Source organism: Malaclemys terrapin, chromosome 1, assembly GCF_027887155.1.
Source record: "Malaclemys terrapin pileata isolate rMalTer1 chromosome 1, rMalTer1.hap1, whole genome shotgun sequence".
In the NCBI taxonomy this organism is placed as follows: domain Eukaryota; kingdom Metazoa; phylum Chordata; order Testudines; family Emydidae; genus Malaclemys; species Malaclemys terrapin.
The window spans coordinates 112,482,336-112,499,503 of record NC_071505.1 but is presented as its reverse complement, the minus strand read 5'-3'; the positions used below and the strand labels follow the sequence as shown (position 1 = coordinate 112,499,503).

General features: G+C 45.4%; 1 protein-coding gene across 3 annotated transcripts; it reads left to right on the top strand.

Annotated features, from left to right (window-relative positions):
* The first annotated feature begins 4,601 nt into the window (after positions 1–4,601).
* Positions 4,602–13,793, top strand: LOC128841127 (perilipin-3-like). 3 transcript variants are annotated; one of them, XR_008445778.1, is made up of 9 exons: positions 4,602–6,365; positions 6,941–7,011; positions 8,721–8,916; positions 9,771–9,853; positions 10,239–10,488; positions 11,051–11,238; positions 12,340–12,468; positions 12,563–12,973; positions 13,087–13,793. XR_008445778.1 is itself a non-coding variant. In XM_054035879.1 (9 exons), the coding sequence occupies exons 1-8, from the start codon at positions 6,197–6,199 to the stop codon at positions 12,911–12,913; spliced, it is 1,437 nt and encodes a 478-aa protein (XP_053891854.1). In that variant the 5' UTR covers positions 4,602–6,196; the 3' UTR covers positions 12,914–12,915; positions 13,087–13,793. The 3 variants fall into 3 exon arrangements, 2 of the variants coding, with proteins under 2 accessions (XP_053891854.1, XP_053891842.1); XM_054035879.1 differs by having other exon boundaries at positions 12,563–12,915; XM_054035867.1 differs by having other exon boundaries at positions 12,563–13,793.
* The last annotated feature ends 3,375 nt before the right edge of the window (positions 13,794–17,168 follow it).

Below are 17,168 nucleotides of genomic sequence, written 5' to 3'. Positions count from 1 at the left end.
AACCTACCCTCCATGAACTTACCTAATTTTTTTTTTCTTTTGAACCCAGTTATACTTATGGACTTCACAATTTCCCTACGCTGATAGTACTTCTTCGCACAGTTCATTCTTTTGTTTCTTTTTAAACCAGCTGCCTATTAGTTTCATCGGGTGACCCTTGGTTTTTGTGTTATGTGAAGGGATAAATAACTTTCCACACACCATTCATGATTTTATAGACCTCTGTCATCTCTCTCCTTAGTCGTCTCTTTTCTAAGTTGAACAGTCCCAGTCTTCTTAATCTCTCCTCATACGGAATCTGTTCCATACCCCTAATAGTTTTTATTGCCCTTCTCTGTATCTTTTCCAATAAATCTTATCTATCCCTTTCCTAATAATTCCTTACCTGTTAGCCTGTTTTTACTGCCACTGCACATTGAGCAGATATTTTCAGACAACCATCCACGATGACTCCAAAATCTGTCTTGAGTAGCAACAGCTAATTTAGACGCCATTTTGTATGTATAGTTTTCAATGTGCATTTATTTGCATTTATCAACTTTGAATTTCATTTACCATTTTGTTGCCCAGTCACCCACTTTTGTGCGATCTTTGTAACACTTCACAGTCAGCTTTTTCTCTATCTTGAGTAATTTTTTTTATCTTCCACAATTTTGCCACCTCACTGTTTTAACCCTTTCTCCAGATCATTTGTGAATATGTTGAACAGCACTGATCCCAGTACAGATTCTTGGGGGACCCTGCTATTTCCTGCTCTCCATTGTGAAAACTGACCATTTAGTTCTACCCTTTTGTTTTCTAATTCTTAGCCAGTTACTGATCCATGAGAGGACTTTCCCTCTTATCCCATGACTGCAATTTCATATTTGAGTTCCTTCTGAACCCTTGAGTGAATACCATCTGGTCCTGGTGACTTATTACTGTTTCATTTTATCAATTTGTTCTAAAAGCCCCTCAAGTGACATCACAACCTGGAACAGTTCCTCAGATTTGTCACCTAAGAAGAATTGCTCGTGTATAGAAATTTTCATCACATTCATGTGCAGTGAAGACTAATGCAAAGAATTCATTGAAATTCTTCACATCGGCCTTGTCTTCCTCGATTGTCCAGTGGCCCCACTGACTTTTTGGCACGCATCTTGCTTCTGCTGTACTTAAAATTCTTTTTGCTGTTTAGTTTTTGTCTTTTGCTAGCTGTTTTTCAGATTCTCCTTTGGCCTGCCTAATTATACTTGACTTGTCAGTTTGTTCCTTTCTATTTTCCTCAGTAGGATTTGACTTTAAAAAATTATAAGGATGCCATTTTGCTTCTTAATCGCCTTTTACTGTGTTTAGCCATGGTGGAATTTTTTTTTTTTTTTTTTTTTTTTTTTGGTCCTATTACTGTTTTTTGTTTAATTTTGAGCCTCTGTTATGGTGGTTTTTACAGTTTCCATGTAGTTTGCAGGCACATCACTCTTTTGACCATTCCTTTTAGTTTCCATTTAACTAGTTTCTTCATTTTTGTGTAGCTTCAAAAATTGGAACTAGGTGCTATTGTGGGGGCTTAATTATATTATGGTCACTATGGCTGAGCTGTCAGCTCTAGTCACTACTTTGACCAGATCCTGTGCTCCATTTAAGATTAAATCAAGAATTAGCTCTCCCCTTGTGGGTTCTAGGACTAGCTGCTCCAAGAAGCAGTCATTCATGCTGTCTAGAAATTTTCTCTACATCCTGTCCTGAGGTGACACATTACGCCATCAATATGGGGATAGTTGAAATCCCCCATTACTGAGTTTTCTATTTTTGTAGCCTCTAATCTCCTTGAGTACTTCAATCACCCTCGTGGTCAGTAGTCTGTTCCTATTGCTGTGCTCGTCTTAATAAAGCAGGGAATTTCTAGCCACAGAACTTCTATGGTATTTTTGATTCATTTAAGCTTTTTCGTATAGTTGACTCTGCTTTCTTTCACATGTAGTGCCACTCCCTAACCAGCACAACCTACTTTGGCATTCCTATATAGCAGTGGTTCTCAACCTGCGGCCAAATCAGCATGCAGCCGCGGCCCGTGTGACATCCTCAGGGCCATACAGGTAGTATTGGATGTGGCCAACAATAGTAAATGGGTTGAGAACCACTGCTATATACCTTATGCTGATGCTACCGTCCCCCATTGATTCTCATCGTTCCACAAAGTTTGTGTGATGCTTGTTTTATCAATAGCCTCGCTTAAGGCCAGGCACTGAAGTTCCCGCATCTTAATACTTAGATGTCTAGCATTTGTACACAAGCATTTATTAAATGTGTCCATATTTAGTTGTCTGCCTTCATGCAATGTAATTGAGAGAGGGATAGCTCAGTGGTTTGGGCATTGGCCTACTAAACCTAGGGTTGTGAGCTCAATCCTTTGGGGGGGGCTATTTAGGGATCTGGGGCAAAATCAGTACTTGGTCCTGCTAATGAAGGCAGGGGGCTGGACTCAATGACCTTTCAGGGTCCCTTCCAGTTCTATGAGATAGGCATATATTCAATTGAAGGGGACTTTCGATTGTTTCTATTCAACTTCTACATGTACTTTATCAACTTCTATCCTCTCCTCTTTACTAGGATATCAAAAATCCCCATTAATAGAGCCTCCCCTAGGGATGTATTTGTCCAAACAGTGTGTTCCTCTCACCCTGTTGGTTTTCCTGTAGCCAGAGTTTAAAAACACCTCTATAACCTTTTTAATTTTATATGCCAGCAATTCTGGTCCTTCCTGTACAGGCTTTTCCTTTCCCAAAAGCTTCCCTAGCCCCTAATAAACCTAACACCTTCCTCCCTACACAATCTCAACCATGCAGTGAGATCCTGCAGTTCTGCCTGTCTGTCTGGCCCTGCATGTGGAACTGGAAGCATTTCAGAGAATGCTACCATAGAGGTCCTGGACTTTACCCAGCAGTCTAAATTTGGCTTCCAGGATCTCTCTACCTTTCCCTATGACTGAGAGGTGAAGAAGGCTCCAGTCTCAGGAAAGGAAGAGCACAGAGATGGACTCCATCAACACAGTCATGACAAAGTAATAAAAAAGGGTTCAGGAGGGGCTAGATGCCAGGGATATGCTACAAGGGTAAATGGGAGGTGAGGGGGTCTGTGCTGGTGTAGAGTGAGCCCTCTGACCCCTCAGGGGTACTGGGTCATGGTGACCCACAGTTACAGTTCCATTTCCACCAGTGTGGAGGTGGGGGAAGTCTTAGGTTGGAGCTCAAATGAAGCCTTTCATAAAGGGGCATTCTGCTGCCTGGTAACACACAGAACCAGCTGAGCACAATTTTGCCAAACTTTGTGTCAGTATAACATCTCCCTGATATCACTTCACTCCCAACATATCTACTGGATTCCTTAGAGATCATCTGCTGAACTTTTAACTGAGACAAGATCATAAAGTCTGTACATAAAAAGTCCCAATCCATAATGAGCTGCCTGGGAGATTGCATTTGGGTGAGTTGCCCTCATGAGAGGAATGCAGGACTAGGACTCTTTAGAAGCATGTGAGCTCAGGAAAAGGATCTGTCACAAGGAAACAGGCTTAGGCAAAGAAATCTGGGTACTGATACACAATGACCAAGGGGCTGTCTATAAGGATATCATCATACAGGGAGCACCATTTGCAGGAAAGTGTCCCCATTCCTTTGGAGACAACGGACAGCTCAGTGCACATCAGGGACCTTTTCCTGTAGCTGGGAGATTTGCCCTGGGCTAGCTGAATTTCTAAAGGTGCAGGCCTACAAAAAACTTAACAGTGTTTAGCTGTGCTGAGACCACAGCTTATCATGCTGACAAATATAATACACCTCTACCCCGATATAATGCGGTCCTTGGGAGACAAAAAATCTCACCGTGTTATAGGTGAGACCGCGTTATATCAAACTTGCTTTGGCTCCCCTGTTCCTTGTTCCCTGACTGCCTCCTCCAGAGACCCCTGTCCCTAATCACCCCCAGGACTCCACCCCCTACCCAACCCACCCGTCCCCTGACTGCTCCACCCCTATCCACACCTCCATCCCCTGACAGGCACTCACGGCAGCGGCGGGAAGTGGAGCAGCCCAGCCCCAGCCCGCTCCACTCCGCCAGCTCCCAGCCACCAGCTCCGCTTCCCGCCGTCGGTGAGTGCAGGGAGGTTGGGGAAAGAATGCCCCCCGCCCCCCGCACTCACCTGTGGCGGGAAGCAGAGCAACGCGGCCCCAGCCTGCTCCACTCTCCTTGCCACGGCACAAGGGGGGCGGCTGGTGCAAGGTCCTGCACTCACCTGTGGCAGGAAGCGGACCGCCACGGCTGGGAGCTGGCGAAGTGGAGCGGGCTGGGGCCGGGCTGCTCCGCTTCCCACGGCTGATGAGTGCAGGGAGGTTGAGGAAAGGACGCCCTCCTCACTCACCTGCGGTGGGAAGCGGAGCGATGCGGCCGCAGCCCGCTCCACTCCGCCAGCTCCCAGCCGCGGCACTCCACTTCCTGCTGCCAGTGAGTGCGGGGAGGTTGGGGAAAGGATGCCCCCCCCCATACTCACCTGCAGTGGGAAGCGGAGCACTGCGGCTGGGAGCTGGCAGAGTGGAGCGGACTGGGGCCGGGCTGCTCTGCTTCCGTCGCTGCTGGTGAGTGAAGGGGGAATCCCTTCCTCCAAGCCCCCTCCCCCAAGCGACACGGCTGGAGCTGGTGTGAGGGAAGCAGAGTGGGCTGCTCCCGGCCTCCCACTAATCCTCTGGGCCACTCTGGGACTGCAGGGTCCCCAAAAGTGCCCTCCCCCAGCTCCTGCCTCCCAGACCCTGGGGGGGGAGCCCCTGACCGCCCCCGAGACCCTCTGCTCCTTATCCAACCCCTCAGCCCCGGACTGGCCCAGCACCCTTAACAAGCTGCTCAGAGCAGCGTGTCAGAGCTTTACCATGTTGTATGCGAACCCGCCTTATATCGGGTTGCGTTATATCGGGGTAGAGGTGTATTGTTTCCTTGTACTCCCGCATCTGTCCATCTCCATCAGTTGTCTCTTGTCTTTTACTTAGACTGTTAGCCCCTTGGGGCAGGGACTGTTTTTTGTTTTCTGCTTGTACAGCACGTAGCGCAGTGGGGTGTTGGTCCATGACAGGGGTTCCCAGGCACTATAATAATACAAATAATAATAAAGGGTGGAGAATGAAGAGAAGAGAAGTTGCTACATGGATGAAGAACAAACTAAAGAACCTCTAGCTCTTTTGTTCTGTCCATGTCTCTCTTGCCCTTTGCTGTTCTACCCAATTATGCAAATAACTAATAAAAAATAACAAGTTATACCAGTGGTCCCCAAGGCGGTGCCCGCGAGCGCCGAGGTGTCCGTGAGCACCATGGCGCCCACCGGGACATTTATGTGCTCCCACCTAGTGCCCAGCAGGGGAGAGAAGCTGCGTCCCTGCGCCTGCAGGGGACAGAGAACTTCGGGGCTGCAGGCTGCAGGCGCCGGTGTTCTTGGTCCCTGGCAGGCGTGGGCCGTGGCTTAAGCCAGAGAGAAGCCAGGGCCCTGCGCCTGCTGGGGACGGAGAACTCCAGGGCTGCAGGTGCCAGTGTTCTCTGTCCTCACGGCTTCTCTCCAGCTTCTCTCTTCTCTCTGGATTCTTATATTATGTAATATTAAATATTATGTTTTTCGTATTATTTAATGTACAAATACAAAACAAGCCTTAAAAAATTGTTGGCGCCCGCCACGCTCTTCTGAAAACATGAATGTGCTACTGGCCACAAAAAGGTTGGGGACCACTTAGTTATACCATGAGATGGTTTCTGGTAGCAAGCTATATTTTAGGATGAGTTATGGGCAAAGATTCTCCCAACCCTGCTGCTCATTAGGCAGTAAGATGATGGGAAGGGAAAGTTACTCAGGACCCAGGTTTCTGATTCTCATTTATACTACTTATAATATTACCCTATAGCAAATAAGTTTAAAAAATTCACAATAATACACTTGTAGCTTTTAAATTACCCAAAGTGAATCCATGCAGATTAGCTCTCTCACTGCCTGCTCTACATCAATAAGAAACACTTGCACAGAGTAGTGAGGCCTAGCTCCTTAAAGTTATTTAGACTCCTAACTTTGATTGAAAGCAATGAGTATTAAGTGCCTTAAGACCTCTGTAGATCTGGACCAAACTGCTCACAGGAGAGTTCATCTTGAACTACTAAGAAATTAACCAAAGGGGTCAATTGCAATCATATGTGTACAATTATTCACTTTCCCAAGAACCCCTGTATGTTGTCCCACATACATTCTATCCTCATTGGTCACAGCAGAGAGTACTTCTTTCTCACAGGTTTGCTGAACTGTCAGTCTTCAGCTCCTGACCACCTTCCTCCCCAAAGACATCACCACAGGTACATAAAAGGTGAGTAGGTTGATGTGAGTACTTACTAGAATATCAAGTACAGCTGATAAGGCCAGGTAAATAATTATTGTAGATGAGATGATGGTAAATAAAACACTTTGATTGTTTTCTTTATGCATTTATTAGTTTCAAGTATATAGTAATTTGTGTAAAATGCTACTTTTTAAAATTTATGAGTGATGCAGTTTGTATTTCTGGTTTGTGGTTTTTTTGTTTGTTTTGTTTTTTCCTTCTCTACTTCCTTCCTGATAGGGGAGAGGGAGGAGGCATTAAGTTGGGGGCTTCTTTACTGTGATCTATAACTGATAGCTTTGGCTTTTTTTCTTTCCTGCCTGATATGTAAGAACAAGACTTTAGGCTGGTGAGATAGAACTCCTCTCAAATGTGACTGCTCAGAGATTCTCTTAATCCTACATCATATGTGAGAAATAGTCTGTAAATTATATCTAAGAGGTTAAAACTAGATATTTCATAGTTCTTAAGCTATGATTGATGTGAATGTTGTTAAGCTGCAACGTTAGTCAAATGAGTTTGTGCTCTTGACCTGTAACTGCTCCACCTCTCTTGCCTTTCAGCTGTATCTGACTCCGCTATGTCTTCTGAGAAGCAAATAAATGATTCTTCCTTAGAGAACCAGGAGCAACAGGTATGTACATGGTATTAAGAGGGTGATATACTGACTCTCCCCTATCACTGTCTAAAAGATATTCTACTAAATGTAAAAAAAAAAGTTGTAGCGGTGTTTTTAAAGTAAGTGTAGCGGTTGGGAAAGCCATCAGGTGCAGAGGAGTACATGATTTGGACAGAGACATCCCTTAGGAGAGGATCTATTAATGGGGCTTCTCTATCTCTTAGTAAGGAGGAGAGGATGGAAGCTGGCAAAGTACAGGTAGGAAATGAAGAGAGTCCCATTCAACTAGATTAATTTGCAAATAGTGAAGTCCAAAGCTGACTGAAAAGAACTAAGGGATTTCAGAAAAGTAGGTGACTAGGCAACAAAATAGCTTGCATTTATCAAAGCTGAATCTCATCTGCCAATGTACATTGAAAAAAACATAATCCCACACACCAAGTGATATCTAAATTAGCTGTTTTCACAAAAGAAACTTCTTGAAGTCATTGAGCAGATGCTTTCAGAGAACTATCCACAATGTGCAGTAGCAGTTAAAAAAGCTAGGTATGTTGGGAATCATTAGGAAATGGGTAGATAATAAAACAGAAAAATATCATCATGCCCCTATATAAATCTATAATATACCCACACCTTGACTACCACACACAGTTCTGCTTGCCCCATATCAAAAGAGGATGTATTAGAATTGAAAAAGGTACAGAGAAGGGCACCAAAATGATTAGGGATATGGAACAGCTTCCATATGAGGTGAGATTAAAAAGACTGGGGTGGCTCATTTTAGAGAAGAGATTACTAAGGGGGGGGTCTATAAAATCACAAATGGTGTAGAGAAGGTGAATAGGGAAGTGTTGTGAAGGAGTAAACATGACCCAAGAACCAGGGGTCCCCCAGTGAAACTGATAGGCAGCAGGCTTAAAAGAAAAAACTACTTCACACAACACACTAACCTGTGGAACTCATTGCTATGGGATGTTGTGAAGGCCATAAGTATAAGTTCATGGGGAGAGGTCCATTCCTGGCTATTAGCCAACATGGCCAGGGGATACAACCTCATGCTCTGGGTGTTTCTCTAGCCTGACTGCCAGAAACCGGGAGTGAACACCAGGGGATGGATCACTTGATTCCCTCCTGAAGCAATCTGGCATTGGCCATGATTGGAAGACTATATACTAGGGTAGATTTAGCCATACTGGATCAAACCAATGGTCTTTCTTGTGTTCTAGCAATCCATCATAGTCTGGAGTTGAGTGACTCCAGAGCTGAATATTCATGGTGATTGTTTCCCATCCTATGAAGGAGACAGTGTGATTGGCTTTCTTCAGCACTAATGAAACTTTCTTAAAACATGCAAGCTTGACCTAGCTGAAAGCTACTCTAGGAACTGATCTATAAATCTGAATAAACCTTCCAGATAACTAATAGCTCTTAAGTTGCAATAATAGGTCTCCCCTCAAAGAGGAAGACTCACACTTGGATCTTTCAACTAGTTAATACAGTATCCCATAGTAATTAGACTACCATTTGACTCTGTAACCCTTAAGACTGCTGAGAACTTGAGAGCCTTTGAATTAGTGTGGGAGGAAAGGTTCATGACTATGAAATACCTGCAAGGTGCTAACTGACTTTCCTGCCTCTGTAGGCTTTCCAGTATGATGCTCTCAGTGGCTCTTTCACAAATCTCTCTCTCTCTCTTTCTTCCCCCCCCCCCTTCTTGCTTGCAGAATCTCTTGAGGCGGGTGGCCAGTCTGCCCTTGGTCAGCTCTGCCTATGACATGGCTGCAACTGCCTACACCTCCACCAAGGAGAGCCACCCCTATCTAAAGTCCTTGTGTGATGTGGCAGAGAAAGGCGTGAAGACCATTAGTGAGGCTGCAGCCAGCAGGGCACAGCCAATTCTGACTTCATTTGAACCACAGAGTGAGTAAGCTGGGCTTGCAGGTTGTTTTATGAATGAACATAAGTGTCTCCATCACAAGTGCAGACATAGAGTGCAATGGCTCACAGTCCCATGTCTCATGTTTCTTTTTGAAGGCCTATATCTTGCACTTATGCTTGGGGGGTCTTCTCCTTACTCCTTGATATAACTACAGTCCAGAGATCCTACCCTGCTGAGCATCTACCTTTTTTCGTTTTAAGGTTCCTGCCTATTTTGAGACTTGGTCAGTTTCTCACAGGCAGAGAAGTCATTGCCAAATAACTTCAGTGACTGCAAGACTGTCTTCAGTCTCTAGTGATGCACAGACAACTTGACTAACCCAATCCATAGATTGCCCACATAAAGTAATCCTCTTGAGTGCGAAACCTGTTAAATTCTAATGGCCTTTTAGAAATAAGGAATCTGGGATGACTCCTGGGTGCTCATGCTTAGATTTTTAAGGGGCTCATTTTTCAGAAGTGCTGAACACCTAAAAGTCAGGTCCCTCTAAATATCAAGATTCATGCAGGAATGGGTTTGGTTGCTAGAAAGGACTGCTGTGGCCATCTAGTCTGACCAGCTGCATAACAAAAGCCCCAAAAATAATGCAGGACTTCCCTGAAATAAAGGCCAATAGCTAAGGCTGAACTAAAGCATATGTCTTAGGAAAAACATCCAATCTTGACTTAAATTCCCAGGGATGGCGTCTCCATCATAATCCTACATACATTTTCTCCAGTAGCTTACTACCCTTGGAGAAGATCTGGCTGAATTTGTCGTCATAGCAGTGACCCTGCACTTTAGTTGATCAAACTGCGTTTGAGTTGTAGGGGACTAAACTTGCCTTTCTCTATAGTTGCAACAGCAAATGAATATGCTATTAAGGGACTGGACACACTGGAAGAGAAGCTGCCAAGCCTTCAAATTACAGCAGATAAGGTAAACTTATTCTGCTTTTCTCTAGAGAAGGTTGTAGCCACATAAACCATGTAGGGTAAGAACTGGACCAGTCCAGAGCTCTGGAGGCAGCCTCATGAACAGACTCTGGTTCAGGAAAGTGGCTGAATCATGTAAAGGAGCTACCCAGGAACAGAGATTTGTTGCCTATCTAGAATGAGGCAAAAGTAGGAGGGTAGCTAAAGTCTAGTAAATAGTGCTCAACTAGATCGTGGTATAATGATTCTTCCCTAGAGAAGGCTATGTAGAATTTGAGGAAAGGGTATGGTGGGGGGAGGAGGGACAGACCTCTGGATTTCAAGCAGAGAATTTTATAAACAATAAATGAAGAAAAATTATCAAATATCTTCTGCTGTCACCTCTGTAGGTTGCTTCAGACCCCAAGGAGCTGGTGCCATCCAAACTGGAAGCTGCCAGCAGATTCTCCAGCTTAGTAGATGTGACCAGAGAAGCTGTGCAAGAGAGTATGGAGTCCACCAAGTCAGTTATGACCCACAGTGTGAACACAGTCATGGGTTCAAGAATGGGCCAGATGGCTGCAAGTGGTGTGGAAGCAGTGCTGGAGAAATCGGAGGAGCTGTTAGATCAATATCTCCCCATAACAGATGAGGAACTAGGTCAGAACACATCTGAATCATGAGATGCTGGTTGCCTTCATTAGAGGTCTTAGTTCTTTTATTTTCAAGAAGGCCCTTTTCACCTTATGACCTGCAAAGCTGGAGCCAAATATTATGCTCAGCCTGTCTTGCATTCACACATCTGGTCCTTCATTTAGACATCTGCTTTTCCTGTACCATCAAAGGTAGCTGAACAGTGCTGACCAGTTCACAGGCTACTGTAAAGTAGGTGGAGATGGTTAGAATGTAACTTGTATCCTGAGGCTTATCTATCCAGACAATGAGATGTATTGGGCTCTTTGGGGGGGGAGTGATGAAGGGATTTGGACACTAACTCATTCCCCTTCAACTCTTCCTAGTGCAGCTATCAAATGTGCCTGAAAAGGCAATTTCCAAATAGGAATAGCTGTGATTACTATTGCTTGTGACACATCTAGCAACTTCCTGACATAATGAATCCAACAAGATATGGAAAGTAGCTGTAGTCTAGCAGTATGGCAAAAGGGAGGAAGGCATGAAGTGTGTGATTTGTTTTGTGTCAAACCCCATTTATTTCCTTCAGCTGAACTTGCAACATCTATAAAGGCGGATGGAGTGGCTCCTCTCCAGCCTCAAAGTTACTTTGTGCGCTTAGGCTCCCTGTCAAGCAAACTCCGCCACCGTGCCTACCAGCATTCTCTAGCCAAGATTAAAAATACCAGGCAGAGTATCCAAGAGACTCTCTCCCAGCTTCATCAAACCATTGATCTGGTAGGCACTTTCTCTGCAGCATTCTATTCTGGAGCTGATTTGTGCTGAGCAGACGGAGACCAAAGTGTCTTCTCTACAAGGTGTCTAGGCTCTCCTGTTCTCCCTGACTACCTATGTTCCACTGGAACTAGCTGCTTCCTAAGCTAGTCTCTAACTTGGGTCTAGGCCAGGGCGGGCGAACTTCTTGGCCTGAGGTTTCTGAAATTGTATGGAGGGCCGGTTAGGGGAGGCTGTGCCTCCCCAAACAGCCAGGGGTGGCCTGGCCCCTCTGATGCCCCCCAGGACCCTTGCCCCATCACTCCTCCCTGACCACTGCCCCATCCAACCCCTCCTCTCATTCCTGACTGTGCTCCGAGGACCCCTGCCCTATCCAACCACCTCTTCTCCCTCACGGCCCCGGGAACCTCTGCCCCATCCAACGCCCCCCCCCGTGCCCCATCCTCTGACCACCCTGACACCTATCCCCACTCCTGACCCCCCCACACCCCAAATTTCCCTGCCCCCTTACCATGCTGCCTGGAGCACCAGGACAGGCAGCCATGCCACCTGGCTGGAGCCAGCCATGCCACTGTGCAGCACAGAGCACCAGCTCAGGCCACAGCTCTGCAGCTGCAATGCCCAACAAGAGCTCGCAGCCCAGAGCATTGCACTCGTTGCACAGTGACCTGAGGCTGCAGGGGAGGGGGAACAGTAGGGGAGGAGCCAGGGGCCAGGCAGAAGGGTCCCACGGGCCAGATGTGGCCTGTGAGCCGTAGTTTGCCCACCTCTGGTCTAGGCAAGCAGCCAACTCCAACTGCCATAATATCTTGGTTCCATCAAACTTCACAAGCTAAGCAACACCTGGCCAACTCCCTCTCTGAAAGGGAGATCTCTGAAGAAAGCAGGTGTTGTGAGTGGGGGGGCAGGGGGGGAGATAATTTCCTCTTGGCTATGGAGCACTCTGTGTATGTCTCTGGCATATATGCCAAACATACTGAAATATAGTCCAGTCATCACTGGCATGGAGGAAGCTCCAGCATCTCATAGATGCTCTAAAATGCTTGTGATGTATAAAAGGTGCTACATGTTGTGGTAAGACTCCTTTTCTCCTTGCTCCTCTAGATCGAATACATGAAGCAAGGAGTGGATCAGAAGCTTCAAGATGGCCAAGAGAAGCTCCACCAAATGTGGCTGGACTGGAGCAAGAGGCAGACAGGAGGGGGTGAGGACCCAGACTTGGTACAACCTGAGGTATCTAATTAGCCAGGATCCAGCTTTGGGCGGTGGCATTTCTGCCTATCTCAAGAGTCTTCTTCTACCTCACTAACAACTTGTTTCCTTTCAGCAACTGGAGTCTCATGCTCTGACAATGTTTCAGAGCATTATTCAGCAGCTGCAGGCAACCTGCCTGACCCTAATGTCAAGCATCCAAGGCTTCCCCTCCAACATCCAGGATAAGGTGCAGCAGGTTCGCCACAGCACAAAAGAGCTCCAGGCTTCATTCTCCACGGTCCACTCCTTCCAAGACCTCTCTAGCAGAATCCTGACCCAGAGCCGCAAACAGGTCACCAAAGCCCAGGGGTACATGGATGAGCTGCTAGAATACATAGTGCACAACACTCCTCTGTCCTGGCTAGTGGGACCCTTCATGCTGTCTGGTAAATTACCAGATGAAGCCATGGAACCATCAGAATGAAGGTGGGGAAGACTAAATAGCTTCTGTAATCAGCTCTGTCAAACTTACTGTAGCTCACTGGTAAAGGACCAAATTTTTCTTACACTTTTATAGTGATTAACAAATAAGGTCTGAAAGCTTAAACCTTTGTGCAGCCACCTCCTGACATTAGATTGAATTGTTTTTTCTTGTAGGAAATGAAGCTGCTTGCAGCTCCTGGTTCAAACATTCTTCACCACAATCCTGGAGAGGCACTTCCTCCCCTGGATAGCATGGGGTAGAACTCAATCTCACATCTTGCATGGGCTGCATGCTACCTGGGGCTGAGCTAAGATAAAAACAATGGTGGGTTGTTTGTGGGGGGTTTTTTTTTTTTTTTTTTTTTTTTGCTTTCTAAATAGCAATGATGTCACCAGAAGTATCTCTCTAAAGTGAGGGTGAAATATGAATGTAAAACAATACACGAACTGCATACTATACTCCAGGAGCTCAACCTACATCTGGAACACTCCCCACAATCTTAAAGTGTAGTGGCTAAGAACTAGGTTACTTCTGGTGAAAGCTGTTTTTGCTCTAGTGAAGTAGACTTCTCCAACTTAGAGAAGTTCTTGCTAGAACTCAAGACTTCCTTCTTAAAGCAGGGAGAAATGGTAATAAATACACCTTCAGCTCTAGGTGTCTTAGGCGGATTGCTGAACAAGTCATTGACATAAACCATGGCCTTTCTAGTGCATGAAAATATATACTGTTACTCAGATGACTAACCATACCACACAGGCTAGTGTACTGGTGACTACCTTTACACTTGTTTTGGTAACTGACTCATATTCCCTTGTAACTTCTCCTCAAACTGCTGTAGTAGAGAACTTTTGTCTCTTGTAAAATAAACATATATATTGCATACAAACCTGTCTGAGCTTGTTCTTGAATTGCTTTAGCTATGATTAAAGTTAAATACTGGAAAGGACTACTGTAATTATAATTAATCTCCTGCATAACACAGGAATCCATTGCAGGAAGTCTAATAACTGTAAGTGAATGAGCATCTCTTTAAAAATTTCCAGGGCTGGAGAACCAACAACAACCCTTGGCAACCTGATACCATTAAGAAAAGGTATGAGACCATACAAACAGCTGCCTGTCCTTTCTTCACGCACATCTTTCATCAGGATCTTAAGGAAGATAGTGTTTCCACATAGCATCCCAGAATTCTTATTAGTTTAGTTGGGACCAATAAAGATCCTCATTCCTGGGCCCTTAGGGTCCTAAACTTCTTTTGAGGGTTAGATAAACATTATTTGCCTCCCTCTGTATCAGACCAGAGGGAGAGTAGGAGTAGAGGGTGCCTTTAGCCTCAACATCAAAAATGGTAACTTGAAAATCTCCAAATTGGATATAGCACTGCAGGAGCTTCTGGTTTCATAAAACAGGGATTAAAATAATTCAAAGCATGTGTGGCTCTACTAATTTGCATAAAATGTGAAATTACACCAGTATACATGTTGGTTAATAATCTTGTACACAAATTTCTAGGTTGTGTAATGAGTCCTGCATCCATTTACTATTCTTTGAACTAATGTTCTTACTGCTGTCTACTCAGTACTACCTGCTACTGATCTATAGATCTCCCAAAGCATGAGTCCCACTACATCTGCTGCTTTTGGGAACTACATATGAATAGTAGACCACGTACTAACTGAAGCAACTTTTTAATTACAGCTGTGATGTCATGTTTCAAAACTTCCTATTTTTCTAATAAAGGGTACAGGACCTAGAATCTCCAGGGGTCATGTTGCAGTTGTGTGCTACTGCACCATAACCATTCTGCTTGAAATGGCTTGTTTTGTCTCTCAGGCCAGTGCTTTCTACTCACTTGGGATGAAATGCAATTAGATGATAACGTCACATTTGTAGACCACCACCTGCACAAGTATCTTACAAAATACAAACAGGCTCCTGCACAGGTCACTATTTTTTTGCTTTTTACAGATAAGGAAATTGCAGTGCAGAAAGTCACCTGGTGGGGGTCACACAAAGTCTATTAGAGCCAAGCAGCCTACCTCCTAGTCCTGTACAGTAACTCCTCACTTAATATTGGGCAGGTTAACATTGTTTTGTTGTGTTGCTATTAGGGAACAAGCTCGTTTAAAGTTGTGCAATGCTCCATCATTTGGCAGCTGCCTGCTTTTGTCCACTGCTTGCAGGATTCTTTGGAAGAGCAGCCCCTCCTTGTGGCAATTAGAACCAAGGGGGGGCTGGCAGCCCCACTCCCCATCAGCTTCCCTGTAAGGTATGTTGCCCAGCAGCAGTTCAGCTGTCCCTCCCCCTCCCCCATTTCTGTGCTGCTCCTGCTCTGCCTTGGAGCTGCTACTGGAAGCTTCCTGCTTGTGGGGGGAGAGGGGTGCTGATATCAGGATGTCCCCCTGCTCCATGCCCCCTCTCCACAAAGGGGGACAAGGCTCAGGGACAGAAAGGAGGGAGCTTGCTGAAAGCTGTTACTTCCGTTCTGCTTAAAAAGGCAACTAAGTTGAAGTGGTGGCAGCGTACTTAAAGGGGCAATGCACGTCTCTCTCTCACTCGTGCACCTACTCCCCAGCAGCCATGCATGTACTGTCAGGAGGAGGGAGTGGTGCACTCCAACTGGATAGCATGGGCTCATCATCATGTTCAGTTTTTGCAGTGAAGTGTTTGCAGCTATTGCCTGGCATCTACTGTGTTTCCTCCCTCCTGCCTCAGTCCATGCTGCCTTGGAGAGTGTGAGGCTATGTTAACAACCACATGTTAACCTTTGAGGGCTCAGCCGAGTGCTAGTTCATCATTTAGCAGCAAGGCATTCCCTGGGAAATATTCCACCCTCTTACTCCACCACCTCAACCAAGCTTCACAATCATTCAGTGCTGTGTACACTATTAAACTGTTTGTTTAAAACATATACTGTATATGTATATAATGTCTTTTGTCTGGCAAAAAAAATTCTGTGGAACCTAACTCTCCTCTACCCCCATTTATATTAATTCTTATGGGGAAATTGGATTCACTTAACATCATTTTGCATAAAGTTGCATTTTTCAGGAATGTTAAGTGAGGAGTTACTGTATTCTAATCACACACTCATCAACTTTGTCTTCTTACTATACTGTGAGGGGACCCAGGGCAACATTCAAACTTCAATCATCAGTTTGAGTTCAGTAGCAAGGACCCTTGACTAACACAAGTTAATGGTAGCACCTTGCCAGTTGTGGAGGCTACTGTAGACCTGTAGGAAAGCACAAGCTGCACTAAATAACAGGAATCAGTAAAGGGGAAGGAATATACTTGAGGTGAAGTTTCCTGTTTAGCTTCCATAACCTTCTCTCTTCCCCCCCCCACCCCCAAACACAGACCCTGTTTATCTACTCTTGCTTGGTGTCTGTTTCTGATTCAGCTCACTGTTCAAAACAGCTGTTCTCCTCCATCAGCGTGTGGCCTGACTGGGAGAGGGTTACAATGTGAAAAGATTAAAACAAACACAGCTAGCTCATCAGGAAATGCAGGAAACTAGTTCAACAGTGGCTATTTCTTTAAGCTTAAGCAGCCCCATGTTCCCTAACGATGGATGCACTTCTAATACATTTTGTATAAAGTGCATCATTATTGTATGGGATGCTGTATTATCTTAAAATACTACTCATTCTGTCTTCAGCCACAGCTTCTGGGGGTTCAGTAGTAGTAGTGTAGCAACACCTAAAGGCCCTATCTGAGCGTGGGGGGAAGATTCATTCCATTAGATGCCCTATAACTAGGGCCCTATCAAAGTTATGGGCCATTTTGGTCAATTTCAGTCATAGGATTTAAAAAATAATAAATGTCATGATTTCAGCTATTTAAATCTGAAATGTCATAGTGTTGTAATTGTAGGAGTCCTGACCCAAAAAGGAGTGTTGTGGGGATGAGGGATTGCAGTACTGCTACCCTTACTTCTGTGCTGCTGGTGGCAGTGGCACTGCCTTCGTAGCTGGGCAGCTGGAGAGCGGCAGCTGCTGGCCGGGAGCCCAGCTCTGAAAGCACCGCCGCTGCCAGCAGCAGCACAGAAGTAAGGATGGCCTAGTCTGGTATTGCCACCCTTACTTCTGTGCTGCTGCCTGCAGAGCTGGGCCCTCAGTCAATAGCCGCCACTCTTCGGCCACCCAGCTCTGTAGGCAGCAGCGCAGAAGTAAGTGTAGCAATACCACAATCCCCCTAAAATAATCTTGTGACGCCCCCTCCCGCGCAACTCTCTTTCCAGTCAGTATCCACA

What these genes read in the sequence shown, in the direction of transcription:
- LOC128841127 (XM_054035879.1), top strand. Translation starts at nt 6,197, where the DNA reads ATGTGTACAATTATTCACTTTCCCAAGAACCCCTGTATGTTGTCCCAC. An exon ending in TAGAGAACCAGGAGCAACAG is followed by an intron (nt 7,012 to 8,720) that starts GTATGTACATGG and finishes TCTTGCTTGCAG; the next exon opens with AATCTCTTGAGGCGGGTGGC. An exon ending in GACTTCATTTGAACCACAGA is followed by an intron (nt 8,917 to 9,770) that starts GTGAGTAAGCTG and finishes CTTTCTCTATAG; the next exon opens with TTGCAACAGCAAATGAATAT.